At 36.4% G+C, this 21585-nt stretch overlaps 1 protein-coding gene across 1 annotated transcript in view; it reads right to left on the minus strand.

Moving 5' to 3' along the window:
* Window positions 1-21585, minus strand: part of LOC106916787 (netrin receptor UNC5C-like) — a 202897-nt gene that overhangs the window by 86204 nt on the left and 95108 nt on the right. Inside the window, exons 2-3 of the mRNA XM_014985307.2 lie at window positions 14453-14689; window positions 2453-2596 (exon numbers count right to left, since the gene is read on the minus strand). Of these exons, the coding sequence (XP_014840793.1) occupies window positions 2453-2596; window positions 14453-14689 (381 nt within the window). The remainder of the gene's footprint in view (window positions 1-2452; window positions 2597-14452; window positions 14690-21585) is intronic.

Genomic DNA, 21585 nt, shown 5'->3' on the forward strand with positions numbered 1-21585 from the left:
TTGAAATATGCAACTGTTTTTGTTGTGCATCACTGTGATAGTGTGCTTTTCTAAAAACAAGTGCATGAATGTCAGCTTTTTCAGCAAACATACATCATGTTGATAACTGACTTTTACTTGCACTAGATTAAATCCTAATCTTTTCTCCCAATCTGACATTAAATAAGACACAACTTTTCCGGCTTTTTACTTTCTAGAGAAGTAGGATTTGAGTAACTTTTAAGATTGTGGTAAACCCCAGATGATGATATCATGGCTTTGCAAACTTCTCATTAAATAGAGGCATACCTGAAGACGTACTTTAAGGCAACACCTTAAACAGACTACTTCCTTGCAGAGCTTTTGAGGGAAATTTGCAAATCCCCCTCATTTCCAAACAAAGGCAAACGAGCTTGTGAAGATGTTGGCTGAGATTGGTAGGATTATCCACATTGAAACAAGTTTTTATCTGCGTGGGCCAAAAGGCAAGTAAGAAAGAAAGTAAGTAAGGCGCATAAAAAAAAATAGATCAGTGCTAACAAATGCACTCAAGGACAAGGACTCCTGAATTTTTGGAAACATGTCCTGTGAGCTGACAAAACTTAAGTCAATGTTTTGTCAGCTCAAAGTTTGGTCACATTTTGAAGAAAAAGGATGAAAGCCTGTGAGCCTCATTCCAGCTTTTTTTGGTACAAGCATAAAAATGAACAACAGCTAATATGAAGCTGCAAACCAGGTGAGTTAAAAAAACAGCAAACCAAGCCCTGAGAAGTAAATGTGTCCGGATATTTTTTGGGGGAGAAATAAAATAAAAGAAGTAGAAACACAGGAGTCATCATGATGGATTTCCATCTAGACAGGATTATAATCAACATGGGAACAGAGGTTTTCAAGGGTGCATGTCTGTTAGAGTTATACTGTCTGGTAGAGTGCTACATATGGGAATGTGCACAGTTTATTCTGTCTTGTCTGCAGAATGGACTCTGTCAGAGTCCCAAACTGTCCTTTCAAAAGTGCACCCATGTGTATCCAGGCTGTCAGTGTAAGCCAGGGAAAATAGAAAGGAGAGGCTGATTTTGATATAGGTATTTCTTTACTGCAAGACCTCGCTACAACCTGAACACAGAGACAAATCCCAGTTGTCTTATATGGCTGAATCGAAGAGAGCATTGATGTCTGGAAAACTGCTGTTGTGGATTCAATTCTGAGGGAGAGAAACTTTGAAAGACCAAACTATTGTTTTGTGAGGTTGCTTTTAAAAAAAATATAAACAAGGCTTTCTGAGATTTTCAATCGCATATCTCGGTTATCTTCGTTGCTGTCAATTGAACATTTACAAAAGGGTTCTTCTTCGATTTTCCGTTGAGCTTTACTGAGGCAATTTCCATTGTGTTAACTGTGTATAAGAAAGAACATCACTCCCTGCAAAAATAATAAAATGTAGTTCTATTTATTCTTAGCTGTTCTTTGGATAACTCCATAGTTTTGTTTTGGTTTTTTTTTTTAATAAAGAACACAAACCTAATGTGTATTTTTATCTTAAAAGTGAGATTTAAACATACTGGAGATGCTTAAAGCTTGCTAAAATGCCAAAACACATACAGGAATAAGACAACGTAAAAAGCCTCCGTGGGCCTGCTGTAATATGCATTAAAAAGACTTGATGGTATCAAAATATAATTACCACCCACAAAGCAGTCATTGTACATGACGATATACACAAGAGATTTACATTAGGATGTATGTCTTCTTTCAGTCAAGCTCACAGCTGCTGTGTGGGATAATCGTGTGCAGCATGAAGGCAAATCAAAGCTGTACTCTGCATGATAAAACAGGGTGGAAAATCATCCAACCTGCTTATTGAGAAAATAATTTTTGCTATTTTGTAAAAATAGAATTCAGTTCAGTGTGAAGTTTCTGAACGTATTTCAGGGAAAGCTTTTGTTGCAGTGAATGTTGGTAGGGTCATAACAGCTCCACAATAGCTGATATAGTGTAATATTATACAAAACATATAAACCTAAACTCGTAAAGTGATGGTTTTTTACAGAATGTATTTTAAGCATAGTTTATCTGTGTTGTTTGAATATGTGTAATTATACAAGTACAACTGAATAAAAGTGCTAATGTGTCACACATGCACATCCTTCCACATGTGTTCATATATAAGTCATAATAATTCAAACACACCAGCATTTAGTTTTGTGCAGAAGGTGCTACTTGCATCACATCATCATTTTTCTTAATCAGCTTGCTGCATCTGTGAGTCTACTATCTCTAACACAGAGATCCTTTCCTGAGATTGGACTTGGCAGAGTGGAAATGACGACTGTTTTCATTTCATAGGTCTTTCCTTTCACAAGGAAAAATGAGTGCGTTAAGGACTGTGTGCATATCAAATTAAAGATGTTTTCCTTGCCACTTGGCTAGACACCGACTGTTGATTCTCAAATGCTTGTTGAACTGTACTCACATGCAATTCGGACATGTGCCTTGCGGCTTTTGGTGGTTCCAGCGGAGCTCCAGGCCACACACTGACACCAATAGTCTTCAGGACCAAAAAGCTCCTCCACTTGCTGCCGCGTTATTTCTATACTGGCTTCTCTTACAACTAGACCTGCAATAGAACAAAAAAAAAAAAAAAAAAAAAGAAAGAAAGAAGAAGAAAAACTGTTACATCATTCACGTTTACAATTACAGCTTCATAATGTCACTATATTGTGACAGTATGACACAGACGGTCTGTGAAAACATCAAGCTCCGCCACCTCCTCTCAGTGGTACTATTGTTAAATGCTCCCTGTCAAAAACAACCAAGCAGGGCCAAGGAGGAGTGTCGCAGCGCTATTAATTACACTCATGTACATGCTGCTAAATGTGCTAATGCCAGAGAAACAATCCTCCTCCTAGCTCTGATTGATTGTTTCTGACAGAGAAGCGTATTTCTGCAGATGGCAAGAAGAGCGCAGAAGGTGGAGAAGTGTTACTTCTTTTTTTCCCCAGATTATCTCTTTTACTAAACTGTCAAGACATAGTGACAGTTCTTGCAGATATGTGAAAAAACATGTTTTTTTTTTGTTTTGTTTTGTTTTGTAAAACTTGCATACTGAAGCTTTAAACAATTTTGTAAGACAAAATGGTCTTTAGAAACAAAGCTGGAGGAGGCATATCCAACAGCGTGTAATGGCAGTGAATGGTGGTTATGCAAACTACTGAATCTTGACGTTTGGCCCAGATTTTATGTGGATGTGTCAGAGTGATGGGAACTGAATACAAGTCAGCACAACAACATTTTTATTTTTATTTGTAAGAAATCTTGAAAACCACATCTTCCAATTAATAGTTATCCACAACTTTGCACTGGTTATATCACATTAATGTGAAACAAAATACATAGATATTTGTGGTTGTAACGAGTCCAGTAAGTATGTATACTCCTACAACGTCCCATAGGTATACTGTCTTTTTCTAATATATGCTGATACTTACAAATCAAGCTCGTTTTTATTCAGTGCATAATTGTAATTTTTCACCTGTACTTAGAAATTATTCATTTTCACTTCCACCATTTATCTCACTGCATCATCCAAATTTTTTCTCTCTCGCCTTTTTCTTTTGCTACCTGAAAACAGCTCCAATGCGAAGAATAAATGCGAGAGAATAAATGCATAAATGCACCCTACTGGCAGGACAAAAGGGATCATTGATAGAAAGGCACAAATGAATCATGGTATGAACCCAGGATGAAAATGTGTGTGACAAAGGAAGGGTTTTAAAAAAGGAGCAATGAAATGATGTAAGAAATTTAAAGAAATGCAAATACGCAGAAAACAAATATTGGCAAAGAAGATAGGAGAAATCAAGAGGGCACCGATTAAGAAAAAGAAAGATTATGTCTTAAGAGTGAAAAGGGAGGAGGATTTTAAGAGAGGAAAACGGTTTGCTGGTAGAGGTAATAGAGAGCAACAAGACATCGGCACAGCAAGAGGACGAGTGAGGATGACAGACGAGGAGGTGGAAGAGGGCAGTAAAATGTGAAAAGGAAAGGAATGGAGAGAAGAGATAAAAATGGATTTAAGTTAAAAGTATGTGGGGAATGGGGAGTAGATAGGAAAGAGTATAAGAGAACATCTTGGCAGTTTCTTTCAGGTTCAGAAGTGTTACAAAAACCTGAGAAACTATCTCTGTGGGGCTTCACAAATCTGACTTGGGCCTACTTATGGAGACTCAGTAAGTTCCTGCCAACTGAGAGGCAGCTATAGCAAGCGAGCTGGTGTAAAGGCAAAGGGACAGAGGAAGGAAAAGTTTAATTCCTTTAACAATACTGTGGTAACACTTAGCACCATGAATAACTGGCATGTAAACCAAAACATGAAGGCTTGGCAAAACAAGCCTTCAGTGAATCATGAAGGACGACGGAAAGATCTGGCTTTTGATTTCAAAATAATGAGAAGATAGGCTGTATAGAGGGCAGACGGGAACAAAAAAGCAAGCCCTTTGAGCAAAGTAGTTAGTAAACAGAGTAAAAGGCCTGCGAAAGATACAACTGAGGAAAAGTGCCAGTGAGAGAAAAGACACGGCGAGGGCAGAGAGCAAAGACGGCATAAAACTAGAGCGAACATCAGTGTTCCATCTAACAAGAAAACGAGGGAGACTGATATGACTTCACAGGGTAAGATGAAAAAGCAGAGGAGCACATCAAGAGAGGCAGAGGTTGAAAAAGTGGCCAGTAAAACGAGATAATTAGAACCAGCATGGAAACTGGGGCTGCATCTGAGACAGCTAGCAGATTGGCAGTTGCAATGAGCAAAAACTACAGTGTAAAGAGAAGAAGGACACAAGGGAGGGAGAGAGGAGGCTAGGCTAGGTAGAATGATGCTGCCAAAAGTAATGAGGAAAGTAAGGCAATTAAAGTCAATGATTCAAATGAACCGGCTTGCCAGTTATGCCAAATGGACTCAAGCAAAAGTAAAGTTAGCATATGGGACACTACCAAACACAGCTATGGAACGTAATGAAACAGCAGGAGGTAAGGAATGTGATTCCGCTTAAAGACAGAAGCATTGGAGCGTTTGTGTGGCTGTATATGTGCCTCATTAAGCTCCAGACTACAATCATGCACGGGATTCAATTTTATTAGATCACAAGAGCAGTTCAAATTCACAATCTAACAGCTGCACTGCTTAGTAGCATTAACTACAGCATCTTTCAAAGTCATTGAGTAATTTGTGACATACACTCAGAACAAACGTTGTTATGATTATGATCTTTTTTTTTTTTTCCCATAATTGCAGAGCTCTACTGTAAAGGTTTTAAAAAGCACAAAAAAGGTATAAAAAAAATCATCCCATTAAAAAAAATAATTTGTAGTTTTGCAGTGACTGGATAATAATGCTGTTGATAAAGACAGTTTTTTTTTTTCCTATATCTTCACTATTACTGTGTTTAATGAGGAGGACAGAATAGTAAATCAAGGTTAAGACAATCAGTGGTTTTCTTCTTAATGAGAGCAAAGCTAGAAAAAGAAAGAAGCAGAAAGAAGTACAAGAATTTACAGGTCAAAGACGTAGATGACAAATTAACATCCATCATGAAATTCCCATCTATCATAAGCCTGGAACCTCTTTCTGCTTATCTCAGCAAATAAAATGTGTTTTACAAATAAAAACTGATTAACCTGTAATTATAAGGTTTAGGACATTGGTTTTAATGGTTGCAAAGGGACTACTTTTTACAATGTTGACCACATTAGTAATCCTGATAAAGATGTGCAACAAAAAAGTAAATTAAAGTTACTTTTTTTCTACTGTTATCGCAACTGTACCAGTTGACAACTTTGTCTCATGTCAAATAGAATAAAATGGTATGGAATAACATGGAAGCTATTTAAAGATTTAAAAAAAATACAAGTAAAATTACACTCAATTTTAATGATGAAATATTATTTTATGACATTTGACTTACATGTTGCTTTTTCAACCCTTGAAAGATTCCCAAAAACACCACTAGGTTTAAGAAGTGCCAAGGACACAATATACATCTTGGATTTAAACAGTAGCAAAACATTTATTAAAAAAAAATAGTATAATTATATCTGAAAGAATTTGAGTTACTATTCTGCCTATCTTTAATTGCCCCAATTGCAAAGTGCAGGTATTTCCTCCGATAATTAATTTGGTTTAAAGGCCTCTTTCACACATACTTTGGGAGTTAAATCCGTAAAAGTTGAGAAACCTCTGTTGGGGCTAGATGTGACTGCGCATTTGAACATTCTCTGAACTGCTCCGACTCTGATGTTGACTGATTTTCACAGTCCCAGTGTGTGTGTGTGTGTGTGTGTGTGTGCGTGCGTGTGTGTGTGTGTTTGCTTGTATAAATGTTAATGTCTTTGAGCGTGCATGTTTGAGCCCCTCCGTGACTCCAAAAAAGCAACAAACCAGGACATGAAACAGGGTATGCAGGGAACTGCGACCAAACTCTTACAATTCCCACACTCACCCAGCATCAGGCAAACAAATACTATAAATTAGCATAGAGACATGGAAAACAGAGCTTACCTTCACACAGACCAAACACAAACATTTGCTAACACAGACAATGATCCCAAATCAGATACATATGCACACAAACAGCTGTCATCCATATCATGAGTCAGTGAAGACTAACTCCTAAATGCCCCGATTCTTGTAAACTAAAATTAAAATTAAAATCTCCAGTCAAAATATAGAGAATAAAAAAAGCAAAAGACTCAGTTGACCCGGTTACAGAAGGGTTTTAGAGAGAAATGCCAGCGAGGGCAGAAAGAGAGCTAAACAAAGAGAGGCACATAGAAACACCAAGAAGAAGAAAAAAAGGAAAGACAAAGACGAGAAGAAATCAATACAGAGAAGAAGACAGCGAAGGAGGGAAAGAGGTCACAAATCACCAAAGCCAATACCATGTGCACCTTTAATATATGTGTGTGTACGTGCAGCTTTGATGTGGAGTCACAGGTCATTGGTAGCACACTAATAACCATTCGCACTTTGGCTAATGGAGACAAAGTAAGTAACCTGGCACACAATATGTCTAAGTGCAATTCAAGGCTAATGGAGATGTACTGAGGTTATATGAATGATGCTTATATAAACACTGAAAAATGTCTTTATCCTTTAACAGTCAGTGCAATTAAATAAGCACATGTATAATTTTCCATCATACACAAAAATTGTTATTCTGTACATGTATAATAGTTATATTTTTTTTAGTAAAAAGGTCAAATAAATAACTGGCCTAGCATTTAATTGAAAATGGGCTGGTTTAACAAATTTCTCCACCTGTATTTATTCTGCTTACATTAAAGTAGACTCAGTTCAACTGGGAGTACGTAACAGATGTATTTCTGTTTCTTTTGAGGTTTTTCACCTAAATGACTAAATCACTACAGCGACCATCCATGCATGACTAAAAATAGATCAACTAAAATTGAGGCTCTTCATTGAGTGAAATCCAGTTGAAAACTTCACCCCTTTCAAGTGGGGACTTGCACAAGAAACAAGAAAAACCAAACAAAACTTGACATTTAAAACAACTGAAGTTGAGTAAAGCCCTGTACTTTAACATTTGTTTGAACTTCTACTTTTGTAATCATCTCCTTGCTTGACTTTTAATTAGCTTTATTTATTTGCCCTCTTGATTCAAACACAAATCAAGTGAAGTCATGCCTGAAGTATTCGTTTTTTGCAACTTGAGTGCGAGAAAAGTCCCAGTCTCGGATCAAAATCTGCACATCTGGTATGTACACATTTTATGATTTTAATCAAGATCAACATTTTCCCTGAGCTACTCAAATATGAGGGAAGTGGGAGAAGGCACACAGAAAGAGCAGCGCTGGATATAACCTTTCTCCACAGTAAAGCTCCTTGATATCGAACCCCATCAGCAACTCCTTTTCTTAGCATCTCATCATCACACTTTTGCTTTTTTCTCAATCTCAGGATTTATCTATTCTATTCTGCCCTCTCTGATTTGAATAAGTCAAAATAAGAATAGGGAAAAGTAGAAAGGGAGACATCGGGGAAAAAAGAAAGGGGAGGAAAGTTAGGGAGTGGCAGAGCGGTACGGGGGTCACGCTTTAGTTGCTTTAGTGAAGTGGCAGCAAACACAGAGGGGGAAACTGCTTTTAGAATATAGCTATTTCTACAGGCACGTTGATAAAAAGTGCTCACAGTGTGAATTTAATGACATTCAATGCAACTATGTTGCATAATATATAATCACTTTATAATCTCTGTGTCTGTAGTTCAAAGGTGACCTAAATAGTTTGAACAAGTGCAAAAAAGCTTAATGGACTTGGCGTCAGTATAATCTTGTGCTTTCGCTTGTTTTTTGGGAGGCTTTTTTTTTTTTTTTTGCTCTTTTTCAAAGAAATACATGTTTAACTAAACTGTGTTCATTAAAAATTATATTTGGAAAAATAAGGACAAAAAAAAAAAAGAACTCAAATGTTCAAATGTATTCATCCCTAGACCTCACCAGCTCTTGATATCCTATTATGCTTTCACTTTGTTTATTTATTCATCAGATTTGTATGTGTATTTCTGTGTAGATTATAGCGTGCTTGAGAGATTAAAGGAGCCAAAGGGGATGGGATAACTCGCAGATGGCTGTGACAGCCATGTTACGGATAAATTAGGAATGAATTAAAGCAAACCACAACAACTACACTCAAACTGAGCTGCACTTGTTTCTTTTCTCAGGAATTTTCTTCATTACGCGATAAACTGGCTGCATGGACGGTTCACATCCTCATGATGTCAGTCAACATAACAGTTTAAAACTTGAGGTCCGTGGATTGTTAGTTTAATTATGTTCCCTCTGACTAAGACACTGTTAGGAAGCGAACAGTCAGCAATAAATTGTTTACAGGAGTTTAATAAATCACAAGCAGCTCCACATGCGATCAATGACAGACACCAAGACTCGATGTGGATGAATAAAATAAAGGATTCTTATTGTCTAATGTCTAATACTAAGTGTGAATGCTAAGAAAAAACCAAAAAAAAACAACAATACTAGGCAAAACAGTCCCGTGTATGACTCCCAGGTTTGCTTTGAGGTGCAATATATGTTTTCCCTAAAGCATCTTAAACATGCATTTTCTTCAGATTTCTTTGTAAGTTTACAAAAATAAATAAATAAAAAGTTCCACCTCAAACATGCTGTGTTGTACATCTGTTGACTCCTGGGTGATTCTCACGAACATGGTACAACTTACAACAAAAATAAAAATGCATTGTATGCACACAAAAACACACCTTCTTTATAAAATAGAATCTAATTTTATCTTTCAATGTAAAATTATAACCTCTATGCATATTTTTAAAGGTATTTTTAGACATTTTAGTCTGACTTTGAAGAAATAAATTCATTACCGTAACACAATTTTGATGAAGAAATATGAAACCACAAAAACATTTTTCCACTTTTTTTGGACACCATGGACTTCAGTGTCCACAAAGGAGAAGGTACCAACAAAGAATAGTCATTAATAACAAAATTTATTATTTTAATGTAAACAATTATTTCATTACCGTAACATGAATACAATTTTAAAATCTATTTTTGTTCTAATTTTGTGTTAAATCATTAAATTGAAAAAACAACACAACCATAATATAAAAGAGTCTGACCATTTCATTGAGGAATTAAAAAGTTCATGTAATTCTTTTATCTAATCTAAATAAATTATCATAAAATGAGCATAGCGGTAATGAAAAAACGTATGTCGGTAATGAATAAGAATGTTTCGGTAATGAACACTTTATAATTACACTAACATTTAACTACACATAAATAATAAAATGGCATGTAACAAAACATACATCTGCAAATTAAACATTTTACCAACGTTGAGCCATGGAAACAAACCCACAACTGACTTTTTTTCATCTCTGCTTATTGCTTGGAATGTAAGGTTGGGCAATTGGACGAATTCATCAATCCTCAGGAATAGTAGGGCTGTAGTGATTCAATAATCTCACGATACAATACAATACACGATATTCTGCTCACGATACCATATATATTGCGATATTCAGCAAACAATACAATTCAATACACTTTTGCAATTTTCTGAAAGATTTTAGAGGGACAGAGTGATTTTGGTGACATTTTGTGACTTAGAGTTGGATTGAATTAATTTAACTGAAAACTGATTAAAAGCACCAACTACACAATACCTGGCTCTAGTTGGACATGGACACAGACTTAAAGTCAACAGCTGGACAAAATGAATCAAAGAAGTGGTGAGAAGACATGTTTCTTTTAATTGAAACAGTACAAACTGTAGCTTACATGCATTTGTGAAGTAAATAAAGTGCACCAAGTACCCTGCTCTGAATAGTTTGATACCTTTTTAACCTTGACACTTAACATCTGAAGGAATCACTCTAAGCCTGATGACCTAATCACTCTCCTGGCGAAGCAAGCAGTGAGTGAACAAGATGACAGTTGGATGTTACAATACTTGCATTACTATATCGATTTTTTTCTAGGAAAGAAAATATTGATATATATCGCAAAAATCGATATTACACAGACCTGGATAATAGGCTATGTCCTTCACTGGGTGTTTTTTTAATTTTTATTCATTTATTTTTATGTAAGGGTGATTTATTTATTGAGGTGGCTCGGGCATCCTCACCAGATGCCCAAGCCACCTCAACTGGCTCCTCTCAATGTGGAGGAGCAGTGGCTCTACTCTGAGTCCCTCCCAGATGACCAAGCTCCTCACCTTGTCTCTACAGGAGAGCTCAGAGAAAAAACATTTTAGCCTCTTGTAGCTGTGATCTTGTTCTTTTGGTGATGACCCAAATCTCATGCCCATAAATGAGGTAATGGTTGTAGATTGGCCAGTAAATTGAGAGCTTTGTCTTTTGACTCAGCTCTCTCTTCACCAGGGCAGACCAGTGCAACTGAGAAAATGTTGCATATTGCTGAACCATAATGGAAAGCCATTACTGCTTACAATGAAAAGCAGTATATGCTTCACTGTGGACGCTGCACCAATCCACCTGTCAATTTCTCACTCCATTTTCCCATCCATGACTACAGATATACTGAGAACTAAACCTGTAGATCATGACCTGATGAAGCCAACAGGACCACATCATCTGCAAAAAGCAGAGATGCGATCCTAAGGCCACCAAAACGGACCCTCTCCACATCTTGGCTGCGTTTAGAAATTCTGTCCATGAAAGTAATGAACAGAATCGATGACAAAGGGCAGCCTTGGCGGAGTCCAACTCTCACCGGAAACCAGCCCGACTTACTGTCAGCCCCTACAGGGCTCCCTGAAGGACACGGTCGAACACCTTTTCCAAGTTCACAATACGCATGTAGATTGATTGGGCGAACTTCCACGGACCCTCCAGGACCTGCTGAGGGTGTAGAGCTGGTCTAGTGTTCCACGACCAAGACAAAACCCACACTGCTCTTCCTGAAGCTTAGATTCGACTAATCCAGAACCACAGAATAGACATTACCAGGGAGGCCCAAGAACCCTCTGTAGTTGGAGCATACTCTGTAGGTGGACCACCCCCCTGGGCTGCCAGTCCAGGAGAACTGCCCCCAGTATACATCTTCTTTCACTCATTCACCTTCCAAGTAAAATTTTGATAGCGGAATATCCTTAACTGAATCGAAAAACCATCAAATTGGATCATGAGTTGAAATGGGTCCCTCTGAATCTAAGCATTTTTGGAAATTTTAATTGATATCCAGCACTACTTCCTTTTTCCCTTCACATTAGGTAATTAATATTTGTTGCCATAAAATAGTATAACCATTTTTCATAAGTAGGAAGTAAATAAAAAACTGCTGTAATTGTGTAAAAAAAACAATAAGAAGGAGCATTAAAGTTTAAATGCACTATGTATTTATCTATGTTTTCATTTCAAAAAGACACTGTTCATCACCGTAATCTTGTTTTTCATTACCGCAACAGGTCTAAAATTGCGCGGTAATGAAAGTTGTGCATTACGGTAATGAGTGAAATTCGCATGAGATAGCTTAAAATGGTAGCATGCCATGGTGAGTCAGCTAAAATTTTTTCACCTACAATACAAATTCCCTGATATCTTCTCTACAGAAAAATATCTAATCATTTACTTTTTAAGCACATGAGGTAATGCACATTACGGTAATGATCGGCTGTGGTGTGCGAATAGGCGTATGCAAGGAGAAACATAACAATTATCATAATCAAAATATGTCAAACAATCTTATTTTTTAGCCATATTTTGTCTTCTCTTCTTTGTGGTACATTATGGGTCAAAATAACTCAATTTTAAAAAATTCTATAAATTTAACAGGACTTCGAACAAGGTGCTACGGTAATGAGTTTTGCACCTCTGGACACTCACTTTTATTAAAATATATTTTATTATTTAATAGGAAATCATTAGATATCACAATATTGAGCTAGTTTACATTATTTTACACAAGTTGGTAGTATTTTTTTATAAACCAGCTTGAATAATTACAATGATAAATTGAGGTGAAAGCATTTTTTTTTACTGTGGACGCATTACGGTAATGAATTTCTGACTCTAAAATTAGTTAAAAAACATTTAAAAAAATATTTTGGTAACTAACAATTAACTGTGCCAAATATTAGAAATGATGATTGTTCAAATAAAAGTGAATTATTTTTAATTTTCATGAGTATGACTTTAAAATCTTCTTAGACATTCAAATGACTGGGTTCGTGAGAATCACCCTCCTACATTATTTCTCTGAGCAGGTACCTTAAATCAGTGGTTGTCGGACTGTTTTTAAGCCTCAGCTCTGGGGACCTGGGCTCATTATCAAGCAGGTGGAAAAACAAGAGCCAAACACATGTCAACCTTAAATCTTAGAATCCAGTGTGTCTGCGTCTTTATGCTGCTGCCAAAGTAACACTGTGATTCATCGGTACTTAGTAAGCAGAGTAATGCTGCTTGCTGTCAAGTGTGGGACTGGCTGAAGTCCAGTACATCATATTGGATCCTATTAAAGTGTCTTGTAAACACTGAGGTACAGCACTAGCATTGATACAGCTGTGTGCATACATCTTGTATGTGACCTCCCTTTCCGCACAAATAACTGAACCTACGTGAAAAGTGGCAGATCTAGAAAATTGTACCTGGAGGGCTAAGGAGCGGCAAGAGGTCTTGGCAGGGTCGCGGTGCTGGTCAAAATGCCCCGTATAAATGGTCTCAACGAAATATCCACACAAAACGTAACATTTTTGTTTGTCCCTTTGAAGAGAACAATGGCAATTTTTAAAATGGTCATTGTTTAATCAAAATGCTGAATAAAAAAAACATCCATGAACGTTCTTTCAGCCAAACATCCCAGAACCTCGTTTTGACCGTTACCTTGTTTTGTGAGGATTTAGTTTCATCGTGGGATTACGGCTGTCAAAAGCTAAATTGCTACCGTAGCTAATGTAATTCTGATTTTTAAGGACATTTTTTTTTAATCATTATTTATATATCCCTTCATTCTTAGAACATATGTATTTTTCATTACGATACTTTTACACTCACTCTATGCTCTCATGGGATTCAAATGTCATCTGCATTATCAAATGCAGAAGTAGTTTTACCGCACTGTTCTTTTTACTTTTAATTGAATAATATTACTATGAAGTATCGCTGTTCTTAAAGTAAAATTTAGAGCTGTCAATGTTAACGTGCTAATGTGTGTGACTAATCTAAAAAAGTTTATTGTGTTGATATTACGTAAGGCCGATTAATCACATTACCTATTTTATACAAGCCTCTCTTACGCAGAGAGTTACCGAGTTCACCGCAGTACGCTGCGTGGTGTCGTATAGCGTTTACCAATGCAGAGTCACAAACGTGAGTGGAAGGTTGAATGAAAGGTGGAAGAAAAAAGTATGGTAATCACAGGTACACAAATAACAAAAAATATACTGAGCTAAAAGCCTATATTAAAACAACCTGAGCTCCCTTAACACCTCAGAAGAGCAACAAGGAGATATCCACTGATTCAGTAATAAACATCCAGGCATTTTAATTTTTTGGACATTTTCTTAATGAGCAACTAATTAAAAAAGGAATCATTTGAAATGGTTACAAATATTAATATGACACATGCAGTGATTATTGCAACACGTTTCCAGCATCCTGTTATTGGATTTTCTTTTTATCTATGCTGAATATTCACTAGAAAATTGCCAACACAAGTAGCATTTCTCCTCTGTTCTCACACAAAACTGTAGTCTTAAACTCTGCAGCTTTGGCTGAACTGTGTTCTTTTAAAAACCCGTTTGGTGTAAAGCTGACCTGTAACAGCACTTGAATTTTTGATAAATAAAATAAACAAATCTGAAAGAAGTGCAACTGTCCTTGCTCCTCGTCCTTCTGTTTCATTTCAAAGAAATCTTTTGTATGACGGCTCTTCCAGGTGAGCTGGCCTTCACTTACCTGAATTTTCATCAACTCTCTCCTCTACCGTGTGGTCTTTCTGATGAACCCACTCGCTGTTGCATTTGAAGTAAATCTGTGTGGCAGGCGTCGCTTTGCAGTACAGATTCACAGGCTTATTCTTGACGATGTAGCCTTCCTCGGGTTCGAACAAGAAGTGAGGCAAAGGCTCCGGAGGGTCGGAGGGGAAGGTTTCAGGGAGTTCACTCAGGCTAAGGAAATCATCCTCATCCCTTACTGTAAGAGAAAAGAAAAAAGGAAATATTAAAAGTTTAATTCAGACATATTTTTTTGCTTGTTTGTTTTGATTTACATCTGTAGAATCACTGTAACACATTTTTCCCTTAGCCTATGTTTTTTTTTTTTTTTGTTTGTTTTAATCCCTACCAATGGACTTGATTGAAGTTCGTGACCAGGACAGAAATATGTTTTTACAACAAGCCATAAAATCTGCATATGAAGTGAATTTCATTTCTGTTTTGTTGCACAAGACTTATTAAGGCCACAAAAGGTTAAAAAGGAGAAAATAGACAACACTGCAGCTAATTTAGAGGGTATTGTCATGTCCTCAACTGTTTGTTCAAAATTGTAAATTGCAAATATATAGAAATATTGTAGTCATATTACAGAAAACTGTTCTTACACCACAAACATCTGCTTAAATGTTGTGTAGGTCGGGGCACAAAATGACATAAAAAATTTAAAATGCAGGAAAAAGCTGGGAATTGTTCATAATCAACTGAATGGACGTACAAAGACCTTTAAGATGTTTTCACAGAAATGAGAAAATGCTTTTCTGACGTGCTCAAGTTACACGATTTGAAGACTGAACAAGAAGTTTTGAGAATTTTAATTCTGTTCTGAGAAACGCACAAAGGCGACTGACAAAAACTGTAATATGTGTGCAATGTCCTTCATAAATCAGAGCTTAAAGTAAGGCCCCGACTGTTGTGGTACTGAACTCCTCTTCTCTGACAACATTTGTTCAATTTCAAAGTCTCAGTAACACAGGAATCCAGCAAAACAGTTGCCATGTCTCAGAATATAAAGAGAGTCTGTTTTCTGAGAAATCTGTCAAGGAATTGTCAGAGGACAAAGTCAGCTGAGGAGCCTGTATTCCTCCAGCAGAAGCTGTGCATTTTTATGCGATTACTACAGTGAGATTTGTGTTCCGTTAAAATGAAAGTGATCACAGTAATGCTTTTACAAATTAATTGTTTTAGAATGTGTTCTGCTTCATTTATTGAGTAATAAAACAGATTTAAAACAAACATAAATCTAGATCTGATTAAGACATGTCAAAAGCAGAAATTGATAATTAAACTGTAATCACGTTAACTGAAGTCTAGCAAGTCAATGGAAGCTTATTTCTGGTATTTAACAAGAAATACATAATCCATTAGAATTTAGTAAGCAAAAAATATTATTGCAGTGCCTTTCAAAAATCTCTGTATTCCTAGAACTTTTTCACATTTTGTTACAACCAAAACCTGTATTTTGTAGTAGTATATGATGGACATAAAGTAACACACACTTGTGTATTCAGAAAGACAAAAGGCATTTCTGTCATTTCAAAGATCAAGGGATTCATACCCAGCTGGGTGAATATTAATAATTGTCTAAGTACCTTCAATTCTGACATTACTCTTTCACTTTTTAGAGAGGAGATGATAGACAGGAGGAAATAATTCAGTGGACATAATAGCCACCACTGGGGGCACAGGAACCTAATCCTCCTGCTCCTTCCTGTTCCCTCTCCTCCATTGTGTTTCCACTTTGTCCAAACTTCACGCCCCCTCTTGGCCTCAATCAAAGGGACACCAACCGTGTTTTGGCGCCAGGTTGCCAAGGTCACCAAAACCACACAGAATTACAAGAGCAGGTGGGAGGTCGAGGAGGTAAGCTTTATTTCCTTCCAAACCCGTGGACACACATGGACAACAACACAATGCACGTAAATTAAAGGTTCTTGTACAAACAAATGTATTTTTCTCAGAAAAAAATTGCATTTCTCTCTTTTGTCTCAGTATTTTTTGGTCTTTTTGGCTCCCCACCTGGCAGTTTTTTTCCTCCCTCCATCATCATTAAGGTTTCATTGAGATCATTTAGACCCTTTCTGTGTGTGTGTGTGTGTAGGCGCTCTTTTGTGTTTGACTGTGCGGGAAATTTTTAACACAAAATATTTTTGACACAGCTGCATACTTTTTTCTCCAAGTGTGATGGCTGCAACTGTGCAAAAACAACTATGAAAAGCAACTCAAAATAGAAGTAACTAAACATAATTGCATGCATGCATTCGCTTTCACCATCCCTATTGTTCATCCAAGCATGCTGTTGTTGTTCTTTTCTTGGAAAATAGCAATGTACTGTGGGCTCAAGCTAAAAGCAGCTTAGGTAAAACAACAAAACCCAAACAGGGGAAAAAATGAGTAGGTAGCATCTCCACTTTGATGTCACGAAGCTGACATTTTCTACCGTACTTCTGTAATTAGTTCTCCCAGAGTATGAAAATCGGTAGACTTTTTGTGGCATAATTTCATTATATGAGGGAAATTTTCTCCCACTCCTGGTTATTTATCCAGTGCCTAGTTCAGCCCGTTTCCCGTCAGTCATTTCCCTTGCTGCTTTGGCTCTTCTGTCACTTGTCATTCTTTATATTATATTTTCACACCCTTCTGCTTTTACGCCTGTCCTGCTTTTCAGTTTGCCCGGTACTCATTCTCGCTCTCATCTGTCATTCAGAGAGCTGGGGGGTTCATTGCTCTGGTGCAACAGCTATAAATTATTGATTGGCACAAGAAACATGATAGCCAGAGAAGAGGGTGGGTAAAATGGATAAAAGGGGAGGGGGCAAAGATGCATTTTCCCATGAATAAAATCAACTATTATTCTCATCTGGACTAACTTTGCTGCTCTAGTTTTCTCACACTAACTCACAATTTTGCACTCTGTTTTCTCACCTCATTTTTATCCCTGCCCCATTCTTCTCTCCCGATCGCCTGACAGAATGACTTACTGATCCTAACAGCCCAACTCATAAACGTCGTGCCTGAATGCTGTCATCACTAATGAGTGGCTGTAGCAAAACAGACTCTCCATTTGATTTAAGGTATGTAGTAAACATGTACTCAAAGTAAGAAGATGTTTATTCCTTCACTGAAGTCAATAGACCTTGTCACCTTGCTAAACCAACCAACTAAAGGTTTGAATATCTGTCAAAAGGTATTTCAGGCAGGCAAATCAAGTGGTACCATGCAAATATAGTGACAAATCATTGAGTCAGTGACATGGAAACCAAGAAAGAATAAAACTATTAGTGTAAATAGTTTAGTAGAAACTGATTGATGATGATCACAATGTTCTAAGTCTACTACAGCAGAATTATTAGACTAATAATGAGGGCTAGTTTTGGGTTTTATTTTAAGCCTTCTTTGACAAAAAAAAGGCTAACTTAAGTTAACTTTTCCAGTAGCTCTCAATGTACTTGTTGTCCACATTCTTAGAAATGCTCGTATGCAAAATGATGGTATGGCATTTGAACCTGTGTAAACTAAAGCCGTTGAAACCTTATAAGGTTAAATGTAGAGTGGTTAGAAGTGTGAGTCTGCATCCTGTGTACTATGAAAGGTCTGCGATGTGTATCTGAGTAGCAGCTCTGGAAATCATGAGGTCATACTTCTTACTGTCTTATCAGATAGTTCAAATCAGCAGCAGCTGCAAAAACATGGAAGCTGCTCTGAGTAGAGGCACTTTCTCACACACTTCTTAAGCAGACACACAAAACACTTTAAACACTGGCGCACCAGTTACCACTAATCCCCCACCGCTACCACCAGTAAACAGACATGCAATCATGTGCCAGCAGAAAAATGCAGAACAATGCATAAACATCACAAACACTAGCCACTACTCTACACAGTGCATTTATACAAATAGAACAATAAATCCCACAACAAACCCACAAAAAGGGGAAACGTATTTGTGTACACTCAGGGGAAAAGAAAAAAAAAACAAAACAAAACATTTTTTTCTCTTCTGTCTTGCTGTTTTATTCACTTTTTTGACTCAAACAGTCACAGTCTGTTGTGAAAAGAAAAAAAATCACATAAATTCTCACTGATGGCACTCATATTACCCAGAGTCTTGTTCACAGAACACTTGTCTGCAACATACATATCCATATCATTTACTCTTCAACACATTGCACTCAAAGAGAGGTTTAAATCTTCTTGGGATATAGTTTGAGGAGTGACAGGAGATAGGAAAGGGTAAAAATCTGAGATAAAATGTGAGGGATAATGGTACGTCAAACAGAGAGTGAATTACTGCTGTGGAATTATATAAATCACAAACACGCAAGAGTTTACAGAAACATTCAACTTAGCAGAAAGCCAGTATTCATAAACATGCAATGCTTGTAAGTAAATTTATCTCATCAATTATTTACATTTTAAGGTTTTTGTTATTTAAACTCCATATTATTATAATTTACTTCCTCAGAAAATGTACAATTTTATCGTTCTTCACCAAGCCGTCTTCCTCTCTCAACTTGAATTGAGAGCTCAGCATTCTCAAGTTTAACCATAGACTGACTATTTAATTATTCATCCAATATTTGAGGGTACAGATTAATTTACTCATTTGTGAATTTGTGATTGAAGATGTGAATAGCTTATATTATGGAGAAAAAAGGTTTATTATATTGTGTATTATTACTTACCTCGGAATATCTTGCAAAAAAAGCAATATTATTCGGGGTAGGCATTTAATAAAATCGTACATGTTTTAAACCAATAGCATGCTGTAATACTGTATTTGATACATTCTTAGTAATTCATCAATGACTGTCTTTTCTGTATATTTTGGGTACAAAACCAAAAATTTGAAACCTTTGCTTACAAGGTCATTAAGAAACTCATATTTGTGGGAAAAAAAGTAGGAAGAATGAATGGTTCCTCTTGTCTATTAGTGTTTAATTTCAAGTGTTTTATATTAGGACAATTGAAAAATCAAAACAACATTATGCTGGCTGCCAAAACATAAAACATCCAGCCAGTATGAAAGTCAGTGGGAAATACGTTTATTAAAAAGAAAATCTAACAGGAAGGTCCATTTCAAAACAGCAGTCATGAGATTTTGTGATTGTAACTTTGAATGTTACATCCCTTTGTGAAGCAAAGGGTCACACATTAAAAGTATTTGTTTGAATTAAGATTTTATTTTCTGACATGAAGAAAAAAATGGAGAAACTGAATAGGTATATTATGGACACAGGGATCAACATTTACAATATTGTGATTTTTTTTTACATCGAAATCAGAAAATGTCAACAATTTTATATTCAGGGTAGTCCATGTAACTTTTGATTGTTTTTTAATTGATAATCAGAAATTAAAAAAAACTAAAGAAACGGCTTGATATTCTGTTATTAATTTTCATGTGAGATTCAGAAAATAAATACATAGTTGTTTTTTTTATCTTTTTCACTTCATCCCCACATTAAAAATCAAATAAAACACCCAATGAACTATTTTTATTTTAATATCCCGCCCACTAACATATGTTATGAGGAAAGGACAATCAGGGTCAATCACTTCATCTGTCAGTGATCGTAATATTATGCCTGTTGAGTATAAATTTGAGTCCAAGACTTATAATGACAAAAATAAACCTCAGATGATCAAGTAGAACATGAACAGCATGATACTTGTCAGAGCCAGTTATTTATCTACAGGGCAGTCAGAGCTAAGCAATTTATAATTGAAGAAATGACTTGAATGCCAGTCAATCTCAGAGCGGAGCAGACGGTGACAGCTGGCTGGTGTCCTCTGACTTTCGACTTATCTGACACTGAAGGCCGCAGCTAAAGCTTGAAACTAGATTTATGTCTGTGGGCGCAGCGGAGTGACTCAGAGTCTCCAGCTGGCCACAGTTTAAAGAACCAAAGAGAGGAACTATTTGTAGAGTGCAAGAAATAATAAATCGGAGGTCTCCAGGTGGCGACAAAGGTGAAAGCACATTCAAGAAACAACACTCAAGTCTTTGTTGTTGGAAAATTTCCTCAAACTCCACAGACCCGCTTGTATGGTGACTGTGAAAAGAAAGGATATACAATAGGAGAAACTGCTTTTGAAGATACGTAAAGAAGTCAGGCTGCACAGTTGTTAGGACAGTTAGTGTGCAGCAAGAAGGTTCTGTGTTTGAACCCAGGCCAGGGTTCTCGTTCATGGATGGGCTCTTTATAGATACTCAGGCTTTTTCCTATAGTGCAAAAATATGATTGTTAAGCTTATCGACTTTTCTAAAATGCCCTCAAGTCATAGTGTGTGAATGTGTGTGCATGTGCAGGTGAATGATTGCATTTATGGTGTTGGTGATGGACTGGCCATCTGTCCAGGGTGTATCCTGCCTCTTGCCCTCTGACCCTGAGAGATGGGCACTAAACACTTCGTGGAGGGAATAGGAAAAATGGATGGAAGGATGTCATGGAATTAATGATATTTGTATTTTTTATTTTTATTATTTAGATTTTTTGCCCTTCCTGTAAAGTGTTAAAATAGTTATTATTTTTTTTTTAAATATTATTGGGAAGAATTATTATATAAGTGTTCCATAAAGGTATAAACCATTAAATATGTAACTCCAATAATTAATGACATAATAAAATTATACAAGAAACATGCTAAACGATATGCACATTTAATTTATTCCTAATTTATAATTCTGAAAGCTGCATGACTTTCAGTTATCAGGCAAGTACACAGAACCCACAGAGTGCACACTTTTAATTAACTAAGGCATACAATAAGCCTTAACATTTGAATATATGTCTATATTTGTGGGTATGGGTACATAAATGCTCATCCTCCGTTTTCCAGTTATATGTTCCAGTTTTTCACATCTACATTTAGAAATATATATATATTAGGTGGCAGTTAGTAAAAGGCAAGATTTTGAATTTTTGCAGTTGTAAAATTAATCTTCATTTTTAAAAACATCTTTAGATTTTGTTTCGCCTAAAGGCAATTTATTTATTGCCTTTAGGCAATAAATATATATATATATATATATATATATATATATATATATATATATATATATATATATATATATATATAGATATATATATAGAT

This window comes from Poecilia mexicana, unplaced genomic scaffold (genome assembly GCF_051168715.1).
Source record: "Poecilia mexicana isolate PSO_F unplaced genomic scaffold, ASM5116871v1 scaffold_9, whole genome shotgun sequence".
NCBI classification, from domain to species: Eukaryota; Metazoa; Chordata; class Actinopteri; order Cyprinodontiformes; family Poeciliidae; genus Poecilia; species Poecilia mexicana.